A 13,851-nucleotide genomic window follows, 5' to 3' on the forward strand; every position below is an offset into this window, starting at 1 on the left:
TTAAGGGACAACAGAAACCCTCAGTAATAGAGATAAATGCTATTTTGATGCAACATTTAAAAAAATCAAATCAATGCAACAAATCATGGGTATTTTGTTCCATGATGAACAAAATATCAAAATTTTAAATAAAGACAGGAACTTTACTGATTTTTTTTTTTAACTGATTATTTTTTTTCCATTTGCCTCATGCTCTAATATGACTTGCCACAACACTGTCTAGAACTTGTAGAGAAGTTGAGACCGAGTCAGGTTTACATTACGGAGATGTAAACTTGATAATCAGGCATAAAGATGGTAGTCAAACTGGGTTCAGTGGTATGCATTTGTACTTTGAGCTACTCAGGAGGCTGAGGCAGAAGGAGTTTTTGAGCCCAGGAGTTGATGTCTGGCATGGGCAACATAGCAAGACCCTGTCTCTAAATTTTTAAAAAGGCCAGGTGTGGTGGCTCACACCTGTAATTCCAGCACTTTGGGAGGCTGAGGGGGAAGGATCACTTGAGCCCAGGAGTTCAAAATCAGTCTGGGCCATGGAGAAACCTTGTCTCTACAAAATAATACAAAAATGTTAGCCAGGTGTGGTGCGCTGTGCTTGTAGTCCCAGCTACTCAGGAGGCAGAGGTGAGAGGATTTCTTGAGCCCAGGAGGCAGAGGCTGGGGCTGCAGTGAGCCAAGATTGCGCCACTGCACTCCAGCCTGGGCGACAGAGTGAGACCCTGTCTCAAAAACAAAAACAAAAAAAACAACCAAATAAACAAAAAGATAGTAGGCAAAGCTTTGGGACATGAGATGAGATTACTAGGAGTGTGTCAGTGTCTGTCTGTCTGTGTAGAGGGGCGAGAAGATGACAGGAACTCTGGGGAATACCATCATTGAGGAGACCTGTCAAGAAGGGAGAGCATGTGAAGGAATATTAGAGAGGGGAGAGGAGTAAGGGAGACTGTTCCATAGGGTGGGAGTTTCAAGAGGCATAAGGGAAGTCCTCTGAATCAAATGCCATGGAGATGTTGAGGAAGCTGAACAGAAAATAGGTAACGGATTTTGCATTTTCGATGGAGGAGTAGTGCAGAAGGTAAAGAAGTCATTATAATGGTTGAAACACAAATCTTTTAAGATGCTGATAGGGCAGTGATTGGAAGGGGAGGTATTGCCAAAGAAGATAAAAACTGGAAAAGAACTGCCTCTGGGACTTTGTCCAACCTGTAGAATTCGCTTCCTTATATTTTCTTCAATTTGATCCTCAGAAGCAGAAGCCACACTGCCGGGGAATGGCTCCCAATGGCTTACCAAATCACATCATGGCTCCTGTTTGGAAGTGCCTCCATCTCACCAAGGACTTGTGAGACTTGGGAACTGGGGGCTGGGGATAATGAAGGGGTGGTAGAGGAGTGCAAGGATGTTATTGAAGTGGGGCTGTGGGAAAGACAAGCAGTCATGGGGGATACTGTGATGACACTCATTACTAAAAAGCACTGCTCTAGAGGCAAGAGCTCTAGAACGCTTTAACTGAAGTGAAATAAAATGAAAGGCTCTCTTTCTCAGCTGCACTAGCCACATTTTAGGTGCCCAGTAGCTAATTGGAGCTAGCAGCTGGCATATTGGGCAGCACAGATAATAGATCATTTCCATCCCCACAGAAAGTTTTATTGGACTGTGCTGCTCTAGAATCCCTCTCCTCCTCCATTAATGCTGCTGCTTTTTCTCCAGCCGAGAGCAGAAACATTCATACTGGGAGTTTGCTGAATGGATTCCTTTAGCCTGGAAGTGGCACTTGTTATCTGAGCTGTAAGTTGAAGCAGCATCTCTGAAGCTTAGGAAGGGTGACACCACTGGAGACGAAAGGGTGACAGAGGCTCTATAATGGGAACCCTGGGATGGGTGAAACCCTTCCAAATTTAAACTGTTCCCTTTGCCTTCCCCCAGTGAGGCCGCTCCCTACCTGCCCCAGGAGGAGAAGTCTCCATTGTTTTCTGTACAACGTGAAGGGCTACCTGAAGATGGCACCCTCTACCGAATAAACAGGTGAAGATTGCACATCCGCCCTTTTTTCTGATTCTGGAGCCAGAAACAAGAAAAATGAATGTTGAAAGAGATGACAGATAAGTCCTGTCCTTCCCTTGATGCTGGTTGAGTTGGTCTCAAGAATAAGAGTGCTGGCTAGAGCTGGTCAGTCCTCTCTGATTTGCAGTGTTCATTACTGCTGGCAGGCTGAGGGAAGCTAGAGAGATTTAGGGGCCAAAGCAGTTCACAGGGTTACATGTACTCAGATAGACCTGGACAGACTAGCCTTAGGGAAAATACTATAGTATTCCAGAATGAACAGCCCTGAAGATGAGCTGGAGCTAGACAGACTTTGGAGGCTGGGCATGGTGGCTCACACCTGTAATCCCAGCACTTTGGGAGGCCAAAAAGGGAGGATTACTTGAGCCCACGAGTTCGAGACCAGCCTAGGCAACATAGCAAGACCCCTATCTGTACAAAAAATTTTAAAGTTAGTGGGGTATGGTGGCATGTGCTACTCCAGAGGCTGAGGTGGGATAACCACTTGAGCCTGGGAGGTCAAGGCTGCAGATCATGCCACTGCACTCCATCCTAGGTGACAGACCCCATCTCAAATAATATAAGACAGACTTTGGGAAGGAAAGCAGGAAGATAGAAATGGTAGCCAAGGACTCTTCTCACTTGTAAACTGTTTTTGATATTCAGGCTCTTGCTTGAGCCAGTTCATACTGGCTCTGGGTGGAGCTCCCATACAGTCCTCATTACCTTTCATTAATTCCTTTCTTCATCCCATCTTTGATTTTTCTCTAGATTTAGCTCGATCACAGCACATCCAGAGCGCTGGGATGTGTCCTTCTTCACGGGGGGACCGCTCTGGGCTCTGGACTGGTGCCCAGTGCCAGAGGGGGCAGGAGCCTCGCAATATGTGGCTCTTTTCTCCAGCCCTGACATGAATGAGACACACCCACTGAGCCAGCTTCATTCGGGTCCTGGGCTGCTCCAGCTCTGGGGCCTTGGGACCTTGCAGCAAGAAAGCTGGTGAGGTGGGGTTGGACACTGCCATGGGAGGGTGGTTGAGGACAGCAGGATGGGGTCTGGACAGGATAGGGGGAAGGGATTGGATTGGGCTGAGACAAGGGGAGCTTACCTCTGGCAGCCCTATGTCCCTTCTTCCTACCCACCATCCCCACATGCTCTCTCTCTCCAGTCCTGGCAACAGGGCCCACTTTGTCTATGGGATTGCTTGTGACAACGGCTGCATCTGGGACCTCAAGTTCTGCCCTAGTGGAGCATGGGAACTTCCAGGCACCCCTCGGAAGGTACTTCGCAGTCGACTGTGGGATGGCCCTAGGACTCAAAGCCAGGACAAAGAGGCCCTGGGAATTCTTAGAGTTTAAGGAAGGAAAGTTGGAGTGTGGTGGATGGAGTTTTTCCAGCAACTCCATACAGTATTTTCAGGGACTAGAACCTCAAAGGTTTTCTGTGAGTCAGTTGAAGGCAGCAAGCCTCAGCACATCTTTTACCCTTTAGGCTCCTCTCCTGCCCCGGTTGGGTCTCTTGGCTCTGGCCTGCTCAGACGGGAAAGTACTGCTGTTCAGTCTACCCCATCCAGAGGCCCTGCTGGCTCAGCAACCCCCAGGTGAGTAGCACAGCAAGGAGAATGGGGCTGCTGTCGTGGTGGCCAGAGCATAGCAGGACCTATCTCCCTGGAAGCTCCCCTGGGCCAGTCTCTCTAGCACAAAGCCTTACTCAGCCACACACATACCCTGCGTTGTGACTCTGGTTTGTTCTCGAGCCCTCTCTCTTTTGCAGTCTTGCAGCTGTACTCTCTCTTTATCTCTCCTTCCCTCTTCTGTGCTCTCAGGACTTTCCCCCTGTTGCTGCCACAGGTAACTGGCTGTGTAAAGAGCTGCTGAGGGCTTGGGCTGATGGATAGGGCCCATCTCCCCTGCCATACTCTTGTTCCCCTAATCCTGTTCTTAGCCCCTCCTGCCCTCACCATCACACAAACACAATCCCTTGTTCTGAAGAGAGGGATAGAATAGAGAGCTGAAGATGAGCAAGAGGAAGAAGGAGTCAGGAAAAGGCAGCTCCTATATGTTGAATTTATTTTTCATTAGTACTGAGTATTTAAAGAAGAGGGCACAAAGGTTGGAGCCCTGAGAAGTCCCATATGTGGTGGTCTTGCGGAGTGGGTTGAGGAGGTAATAGGAGGTCAGAAAATAAAGATAGTAAATACAGACAGTTCTTTCAAGAAGTTTCGCTGTGGGACTGGGCATGGTGGCCCATGCCTTAATTCCAGTACTTTGCAAGGCCTAGGTGGTAGGATTGCTTGAGCCTAGGAGTTTGAGACCAGCTGGGGCAATATAATGAGATGTCGTCTCTACAAAAAAAATTTTAAAAAGTAGCCGAGCATAGTGATGCGTGCCTGTAGTCCCAGCTACTTGGGAGGCCTAGGTGGGAGGATCACTTATGCCCAGGAGGTTGAGGCTGCAGTGAACTGAGATTGTGCCACTGCACTGTAGCCTGGGTGGCTTAGTGAGACCCTGTCTCAAAAAAAAAAAAAATTGGCTGTGAAGGGGAGCCAGTAATTGAGGGTGGTGGATTGCCTGAGTGTGGTCAGTAAAGAAAGGTTTTGTCCCTTTATTTGGATAGGAGACAGTAGGGCATGTTCACATGGCAACATGGGAGTGACAGACTAGGGAGGGAACAAGTGGATGATACAGGAGGAAGGAGGATAACAGAATGAGCAGTGTTCTGGAAAAGGTGCTAGAGGATGAGGAGAGAGTGGAGTGAAGGGATTGCTCTTCTGATAGGAGGAAGGATACTATCAGGTGTAACAGAAGGAAAGAAGATGGGAGCAGATAGAGGTAGGTTCATAAATTTGGTGATGGAAAGATAAGGACTTTCTCAACAAAGGATAAGGGAACGTCACTATTTAAAGGATTGGTTGCTGATTTAAGAGCAAGGCCTGTGTCCGCAGAGGAGGTCTACAGGAAAAAAAAAAAGCGAGGCCTGGCTAGGCATGGTGGCTCACACTTATAATCCCAGCACTTTGGGAGGCTGAGGCAGGAGGATTGCTTGAGCCTAGGAGTTGGAGGCTGCAGTGAGCCATGATCATGCCACTGCACTCGGGCCTGGGTGACAGAGTAAGACCCGCTGAGTCCTCGGGATCCATAGAGTTAGTTACTGCTCTTTTTCCCTCACAGATGCAGTGAAGCCTGCCATATATAAGGTGAGTGAGGAACCTGCTACCTTAGCTGAGGCTCCATCTTCTTAGAGCCTCACCTTGCTGATTCCACAGTGAGTCTCCTTATACTTCTGAAAAATACCCTCATCCTGCTGGATTAAACATTGATGTGAGCTTTCATTCCAGTGTAGGTGTCCCTAACCCTGGTCCCATCTCTTTCCCTGCAGGTACAATGTGTGGCAACTCTGCAGGTAGGGTCTATGCAAGCTACAGACCCCTCTGAGTGTGGTCAGTGCCTTAGCCTGGCCTGGATGCCTACCAGGCCCCACCAACACCTAGCTGCTGGATATTATAATGGTAAAAATACCAAAATAAAACATAAGGAACTATTGCTCTTTACATTTTTTATATATGCTGGTTTTTTGGTGGTTTCTTTGGTGGTTCAGTACTGGATATATAGTTAGAAATATTCAGGCAATGTGAAAAAACTAGAAAGAAATAAGTCACTAGACTGTTTCTACTCAGAAAAAAATTTAAGAGTAGATAGATGCTGGGCCAGGCATGGTGGCTCATGCTTATAATCCCAGCACATTGAGGAGCTGAAGCAGGCAGATCACTTCAGGTCAGGAGTTCGAGACCAGCCTGGTCAACATAGTAAAACCCTGTCTCTACCAAAAAATACAAAAAATTAGCTCAGCGTGGGGGCACATGCCTGTAATCCCAGCTACTTGGGAGGCTGAGGCATGAGAACCCGGGAGGCAGAGGTTTCAGTGAGCCAAGATCACACCCCTGCACTCCAGCCTAGGCAACAGAGTGAGATCCTGTCTGGGGGAAAAAAAAAAGTAGATTCCTGCCAGATGTGGTGGCTCATGCCTATAATCCCAGTACTTTGGGTGGCTGAAGTGGGAGGGAATCACTTGAGGCTGGGACTTCAAGACCAGCTGGACAACATAGTGAGACCTCATCATTAAAAATAACATTTTTAGGCTGGGCGTGGTGGCTCACGCCTGTAATCCCAGCACTTTGGGAGGCCAAGGCGGGCGGATTATGAGGTCAGGAGATCGAGACTATCCTGGCTAACACAGTGAAACCCTGCCTCTACTAAAAATACAAAAAATTAGCTGGGCACGGTGGCAGGCGCCTGTAGTCCCAGCTACCCGGGAGGCTAGGGCAGGAGAATGGCATGAACCCAGGAAGTGGAGTCTGCAGTGAGCTGAGATCGCACCACTGCACTCCAGCCTGGAGAACGGAGCGAGACTCTGTCTTAAAAAACATATATATATACTAAAAATAATAACATTTTTTAAAAATTAAAAAGTGAGGAGGAACATCCTTTCACGCAGCTCTTTTTTTTTTTTTTTTTTTGAGACGGAGTCTCGCTCTGTCACCCAGGCTGGAATACAGTGGCCGGATCTCAGCTCACTGCAAGCTCCGTCTCCCAGGTTTATGCCGTTCTCCTGCCTCAGCCTCCCGAGTAGCTGGGACTACAGGCACCCGCCACCTCGCCCGGCTAGTTTTTTGTATTTTTAGTAGAGACGGGGTTTCACCGTGTTAGCCAGGATGGTCTTGATCTCCTGACCTCGTGATCCGCCCGTCTCGGCCTCCCAAAGTGCTGGGATTACAGGCTTGAGCCACCGCGCCCGGCCTTCACGCAGTTCTTTATGTATATATACAAATAAAAAGATCAGAGGAAAGAAAGAGTTTTATAAAAATGGGATCAGCCAGGCATGGTGGCTCACACCTGTAATTGGGAGGCTGAGGCAGGAGAATCGCAGCCCAGGAGTTGGAGACTGGGCAACATGGTGAAACCCTGTCTCTAACTAACTAGCTAACTAACTAAATGAATAAAAATGGGATCATACTGTGTAAGGTATTCTAAAATAAAATGTATTAAATTTAATTATATCTTAATTTTATAGAAGAAAAAGACAGTAAAGTCAGACTGAAATATTGGCTAAGCTCCTGCTGAATGTTTCTTCACTATAAGCGACACATATATATTTATAATAAATATTACTTTATAATAACTCCAACATTAAGTAGTTGGAGTTACTAGGTTTTGTTTTGTTTTGTTTTGTTTTATTTTGAGATAGGGTCTCATTGTGTCACCTAGGCTGGAGTGCAGTGGCAAGATCTTGGCTCACTGCATCCTGGACTTCCTGGGCTCAAGCAATCCTCTAACCTCAGCCTCTGGAGTAGTTGGAACTACAGGAACAAGTTACAATGCCCGGCTAATTTTTTGTGTTTTTTGTAGAGATGGGGTTTTGCCATGTTGCCCAGGCTGGTCTTGACCTCCTGAGCTCAAAGTGATCACCTCCCTCAGCCAGCTGCTGGGATTACAAATGTGAGCTACTGTGCCTGGCCTAGATTGTTATTTTTAAATGACAGTGTTATTGGCCAGGTGCGGTGGCTCATGTCTGTAATCCCAGCATTTTGGGAGGCCGAGGCGGGCAGATCACGAGGTCAAGACATCGAGACCATCCTAGCCAACATGGTGAAACCCTGTCTCTACTAAAAAATAGAAAAATAGCTGGGCAGGATGGCATGTGCCTGTAGTCCCAGCTACTCGGGAGGCTTGAACCTGGAAGGTGAATGTTGCAGTGAGCCAAGATCGTGCCACTGCACTCCAGCCTGGCGACAGAGTGAGACTCCATTTCAAAAACAAAATGACAGTGTTATTTTTAGGAAAGTAGACTTTCTGCTAGGAAGGAAAGGAAATTAACACTCTTACATGTCTTTTTATTGTCCCTTTCTCCATGTTCTTTTTCTTTTGGTGGTATTATTCTTACGTTGTCAGGGTACATGATTCTTCATGCTGTTCTGCTTTCTTAATTCCTAAACTTGATTGAGTGCCTCTACCAGTCCATTTATCTTAGTCTCCCCCCCAATTGCTGAATTATTTATATTGCATGGCTATAATTCATCATCAACAAATTTTTTTCAAGAAAGGTTCAGGCCGGGCGCGGTGGCTCAAGCCTGTAATCCCAGCACTTTGGGAGGCCGAGACGGGCGGATCACGAGGTCAGGAGATCGAGACCATCCTGGCTAACACAGTGAAACCCCGTCTCTACTAAAAATACAAAAACTTAGCTGGGCGAGGTGGCGGGCGCCTGTAGTCCCAGCTACTCGGGAGGCTGAGGCAGGAGAATGGCGTGAACCCGGGAGGCGGAGCTTGCAGTGAGCTGAGATCCGGCCACTGCACTCCAGCCTGGGTGACAGAGCGAGACTCCGTCTCAAAAAAAAAAAAAAAAAAGAAAGGTTCATAGGTACTGCATTCATTCAGCGGCTCAGCCTTCTGAGTAGCTGAGACTACAGGCATGCACCACCACACCCGGCTATTTTTTTTTTTTTTGAGACAGGGTCTCTGGGGTCCAGGCTGGAGTGCAGTGGCACGATCTCAGCTCACTGCAACGTCCACCTCCCGAGTTCAAGCGATTCTCCCACCTCAGCTTCTTGAGTAGCTGGGATTACAGGCGCATGCCACCAAAGGCCAGCTAATTATATTTTTAGTAGAGATGGGGTTTCACCATATTGTTCAGGCTGGTCTCAAACTCCTGACCTCAGGTGGTATGGCCACCCTGGCCTCCTAAAGTGCTGAGATTACAGGCGTGAGCCATCGTACCTGGCCTTATTTTATTTTTTAGAGACGGGGTCTCAGTATATTGCCCAGGCTGGTCTCAAACTCTTGGGTGCAAGTGTTCTTCCTGCCTTTACCTACCAAAGTGCTAGGATTATAGACATGAGCCACTGCACCTAGCAACATTGTGTTGCTTTTGACTTTTTGCCTGTTCTCTTTGTCTTGGGGCAGTTAGCGAACATTTTCTTTTTCTTTTTTTTTTTTTGAGATGGAGTCTTGCTCTGTCTCCCAGGCTGGAGTGCAGTGGCGTGATCTCGGCTCACTGCAACCTCTGCTTCCTGGGTTCAAGTGATTCTCATGTCTCACCCTGCCAAGCATCTGGGATTACAAGCACGCACCACTACACTGGCTAATGTTTTTTGTATTTTTATTAGTGATGGGGGTTTTACCATGTTGGCCAGGTTGGTCTTGAACTCCTGACGTCAAGTGATCCACCCACATTGGCCTCCCAAAGTGTTGAGATTACAGGCGTGAGCCACTGCGCCTGGCTTCCTAGAGTTTTTATGCTTTTTTTTTTTTTTTTTTTTTTTGAGACGGAGTCTTATTCTCGTCACCCAGGCTGGAGTGCAGTGGTACAATTTCATCTCACTGCAACTTCCGCCTCCCGGTTCAAGCAATTCTCCTGCCTCAGCCTCCCGAGTAGCTGGGATTACAGGCACCCACCACCACATCTGGCCAATTTTTTGTATTTTTGGTACAGACAGGGTTTCACCGTGTTGACCAGGCTGGTCTCGAACTCCTGACCTCAGGTGATCCACCACCTGCACTGGCCTCCCAAAGTGTTAAGATTATAGGCGTGAGCCACTGTGTGCCCAGCCTATGCTTTTTAAAAGTTTCTTGACTTTCATTTATAGGGAGAGTAGAGAGAGGTGCATTCTACCCTGTGTACTAGGTGTGTTCACCCTATCATTTTTCAACTGTAGATTCCAGACAAAGCTATTACTTTTTTGTTGAAGAGAATTGGGGTTAAAATATCATGTTGAGTCTTTAAGCCCTGGAGGGAATGCTGGATAGCTAATCAGGATCCCCATATCCTTTCATAGTGGTTTGGATCTGAGGGTAGAAGACAAAGGTCCTAGGTGCTCAGAGAAAGAAATTAGAGCAAGGAAGAGAGAACTTGCTTTTAATGCTTACACATTCTGTCCCTATTTCAGGCATGGTGGTTTTCTGGAACCTTCCCACTAACTCACCCCTGCAGCGGATACGGCTCTCTGATGGCTCCTTAAAGCTCTACCCCTTCCAGTGTTTCCTAGCCCATGATCAGGCTGTACGTACCCTTCAATGGTGCAAAGCTAACAGGTATGGAATAGGAGATGTGTGGAGGGGGAAGGTGAAGACGGACTGGCTGACTCTTCCACATTTGTTCGGATTTGACCTTCTCCCATCTTTTTACAGCCATTTCCTTGTCTCTGCGGGGAGTGACCGGAAAATCAAATTCTGGGACCTTCGACGACCTTACGAACCCATAAACTCTATCAAGCGCTTCTTGAGTACAGAACTGGCCTGGCTGCTCCCCTACAACGGTGTCACCGTGGCTCAGGACAACTGCTATGCCTCGTACGGCAAGATGGAGATAGGGACATCTAGGGACAGGCCCTAAGGGTTGGAGTGCAAAGCATGCCAGATTGTTGTGGGGAGAGGAGGGTAGAGAGTTGGTTCACTGAGGTGGTTTAAATTCTGGAAGAGGTTAAGGAGAAGAAATGAATCTAAAGAAAAGGAAGGTTTAAATTTATTTCTCTTTTAACAGTTATGGACTCTGTGGGATTCATTATATTGACGCTGGTTATCTTGGTTTCAAGGCCTACTTCACTGCTCCTAGAAAAGGCACTGTTTGGGTGAGCCCCCCCTTTCTTTTGCAGTCTTCATTACACAGGAAAATGGCTCATTTATGCACTATTAGTGTCAGAAAGAGGCAGTAGTTTTGGGTAGGAGAAGATAGCTATGTGGTAACTCTATCATCAGGGCTGTCAGTTATGATAAACTCATTTTTGTTTGTGTGTGTCTCAGACTGTGCAGTTGTTACCAGTTCATAGCTCTGAATGAATATATGAATGAATGAATGAATGAATGAAATCTGTCTCTTTCTATTAGAGTCTTTCAGGATCCGACTGGCTTGGGACGATAGCTGCAGGAGATATATCCGGGGAGCTCATTGCTGCTATATTGCCAGATATGGCACTGAATCCAATAAATGTCAAGCGACCTGTAGAGCGAAGATTTGTACGTATATGAACATCTAACAGCAGCTGTTGGGTCCTAACCCACATGCCCTCCCAAATTCTGATAGAGTACAAATTAGTGCTAGGTCTCCCAGCCCTGATATTATCCCAGAAAGTCTTAGCACAGACTTGTGTATAATCTTCCCTATCCTACTGCATCTGAGCACATAAAGATACTACTTTCTTCCATCTTTAAGCCTTTCCTGCCCAAACCACTTTCCTCTGCTTTTATTCTGTCTTTAATATTATAGAACCTAATTTCATGGTCTCCTTTCCAGCCTATATATAAAGCAGATCTGATACCGTATCAGGACAGTCCTGAAGGTCCCGACCATTCTTCTGCTTCATCTGGGGTCCCCAACCCTCCCAAGGCTCGAACTTATACTGAAACTGTCAACCATCACTACTTGCTCTTTCAAGACACAGATTTGGTAAGCTGAGGCCAGGAGAATGGGTGTGGTGTTAGAAAAGGTAGAAAACTTTAGTCTTTGTATAGTACGTAATCCTGAGTTCAGCACAAAGATATAAAACTAAGGAGCCTCGGCCAGGCATGGTGGCTCATGCCTGTAATCCCAGCACTTTGGGGGGCCAGGGTGGGCAGATCACGAGGTCAAGAGATTGAGACCATCCTGGCCAACATGGTGAAACCCCCGTCTCTACTAAAAATACAAAAATTAGCTGGGTGTGGTGGTGCATGCCTGTAGTCCCAGCTGTTCAGGAGGCTGAGGCAGGTGAATCGCTTGAACCCAGGAGGTGGAGGTTGCAGTGAGCTGAGATCGCACCACTGCACTCCAGCCTGGCAACACAGCAAGACTCCGTCTCAAAAAAAAAAAAAAAAAAAAAAGGGCCAGGTGTGGCGGCTCATGCCTGTAATCCTAGCACTTTGGGAGGCTGAGATGGGCAGTTCAAGACCAGCCTGACCAACATGGCAAAACCATGTCTCTACTAAAAATACAAAAAATTAGCCGGGCATGGTGGCGGGCTCCTGTAATCCCAGCTACTCAGGAGGCTGAGGCAGGAGAATCGCTTGAACCCGGGAAGCGGAGATTGTAGTGAGCTGCCGAGATCACGCCACTGTACTCCAGCCTGGGCGACAGAGCAAGACTCTGTCTCAAAAAAAATAAGAAAATAAAAAAAGGAGCCTCTCACTTTCTCCCTCCTCTTCCATTTCCCTTCCCCAGGGTTCATTCCATGATCTGCTCCGTAGAGAACCAATGCTGCGCATGCAGGAGGGAGAGGGGCATTCTCAACTCTGCCTGGACAGGCTGCAGCTGGAGGCTATTCATAAGGTAGTCTTTCATCCTCTCCACCCTCCACTCTTTTCCCCCAGTTCTGGGCCTGGGGCTGATGAAATGGGAGATGAAAAGGTTACACAGATGACAGCCTCCTCCTCCTCCAGAGCATGACAGATGTACCTCATTCACTGGCTTCTCATTCTTACCTGTCTCACCCCTCATGGTCCTGTCCTTTCAGATTGTGGCTCATTTTTTTTGTTCATATGGCTAGAGTCACCCTAAAGCACCACCCATAAGGATCTCTCTCTTTCTGTTCTCTTCACAGGTACGTTTCAGCCCAAACCTGGACTCCTATGGATGGCTGGTATCTGGGGGGCAGTCAGGGCTGGTTCGAATCCATTTTGTCCGTGGACTCGCCTCCCCACTGGGCCACCGTATGCAGCTTGAAAGCCGAGCCCACTTCAATGCTATGTTCCAACCATCCTCCCCCACTAGACGGCCTGGCTTCTCTCCAACCAGCCATCGCCTTCTGCCCACTCCCTAGCCTTGGCCCACACCTGATCCTTGGAGTGAAGTCGGTCAAGAACAAATGGCCCCTATGCACAGAGCCATAGGAACTGGGGGCCTTCCCTGGACAGTGATCATGCCAGGCCTGGACCTTTAGGCCTGCCTCCCCAGGACTCCTTAGATCCCACTCTTTCTACAGACTTCTGTGATCACAGCCCCCTGCGGGCAGGGGGGCTCTCCCTCCACCAACTCTCAAGGCTCCTCAGCCTAAGACTATGGCTCATGAGAAACACTCAGGCCTGACCTAGGCTTGGGAGTCAAACTGCTCATATTGAGCATATTGTTAAGTGGGTAAAGCCAAGTAAAGGTACTGGGTGTTTTTGCGACCACTTGTGAATGGGTGTATGGAGAATTGAAAAGGGTGTATGCATGAAGGCTCCTGTCTGACTATTCCAGGATCCAATATTACTGCCTTCTGAAACTTCCTCTTTAGGGTAACCATCATGTATGCCCACAAGGGTGATAGTAATTTGTGAGACTGAAGTTGCTTAGAGTACTTCTTTGACCAAGGAACACCACAGACACCCTACTGATAGAACAGTGGCTCAGATCTTACTTGCTCCTGCTTACGAAGTATTCCCAATCACTGGTCATCTGACCCTACTTGAACACTCCTGAACAGTCATGTTTTTTAAAATCTTCCTTTATATCAAGTCAGAGTATACTTCTATAAATTTCACTCATGGGTGTAAGGAAATCCAGTCATCTTCCCTGTGATTGCCCTGTTAAGTATTTAACCATACCTATCATGTGTTTCCCAAATCTTCTCTAGATTAAATATCTTCAGTTACTTCAACCATTCTTTTACACGTCATGATTTTTGATTCTTCATTATACTGTCACATTGTTGACTTACTAGAATGTTTACCTACTTCAGTTCTGTGTGTAGGAGGTGTTCAGAACCCAAGTACAGTAATGTTGTATCTCATCTTGTTAGAGGCTTCTTGTGGGATGCTGCAGACTCACAGTGACTATGATACTGCCTCCTAAGCAAGGACACAC

The 13,851-nt window shown here is 47.3% G+C and overlaps 1 protein-coding gene across 4 annotated transcripts in view; it reads left to right on the plus strand.

Annotated features, from left to right (window-relative positions):
- The window catches only part of GTF3C2 (general transcription factor IIIC subunit 2), a 29,303-nt gene extending 15,658 nt beyond the window's left edge, over positions 1 to 13,645 (plus strand). For 3 of the 4 annotated variants that reach the window (XM_005576288.4, XM_015433865.3, XM_005576287.5), the window contains exons 5-19: positions 1,245 to 1,339; positions 1,708 to 1,785; positions 1,924 to 2,022; positions 2,812 to 3,039; positions 3,209 to 3,320; positions 3,532 to 3,640; positions 5,211 to 5,236; positions 5,419 to 5,548; positions 9,983 to 10,127; positions 10,224 to 10,385; positions 10,576 to 10,663; positions 10,920 to 11,048; positions 11,326 to 11,478; positions 12,229 to 12,336; positions 12,608 to 13,645. In XM_005576288.4, coding sequence (XP_005576345.2) covers positions 1,245 to 1,339; positions 1,708 to 1,785; positions 1,924 to 2,022; positions 2,812 to 3,039; positions 3,209 to 3,320; positions 3,532 to 3,640; positions 5,211 to 5,236; positions 5,419 to 5,548; positions 9,983 to 10,127; positions 10,224 to 10,385; positions 10,576 to 10,663; positions 10,920 to 11,048; positions 11,326 to 11,478; positions 12,229 to 12,336; positions 12,608 to 12,826 — 1,881 coding nt within the window. In that variant the 3' untranslated portion in view covers positions 12,827 to 13,645. The remainder of the gene's footprint in view (positions 1 to 1,244; positions 1,340 to 1,707; positions 1,786 to 1,923; positions 2,023 to 2,811; positions 3,040 to 3,208; positions 3,321 to 3,531; positions 3,641 to 5,210; positions 5,237 to 5,418; positions 5,549 to 9,982; positions 10,128 to 10,223; positions 10,386 to 10,575; positions 10,664 to 10,919; positions 11,049 to 11,325; positions 11,479 to 12,228; positions 12,337 to 12,607) is intronic. The other variant, XM_045369592.3, reaches the window with a different exon arrangement.
- Positions 13,646 to 13,851: the final 206 nt, after the last annotated feature.

The sequence above is a fragment of the Macaca fascicularis genome, chromosome 13 (genome assembly GCF_037993035.2).
Source record: "Macaca fascicularis isolate 582-1 chromosome 13, T2T-MFA8v1.1".
Taxonomy (NCBI): domain Eukaryota; kingdom Metazoa; phylum Chordata; class Mammalia; order Primates; family Cercopithecidae; genus Macaca; species Macaca fascicularis.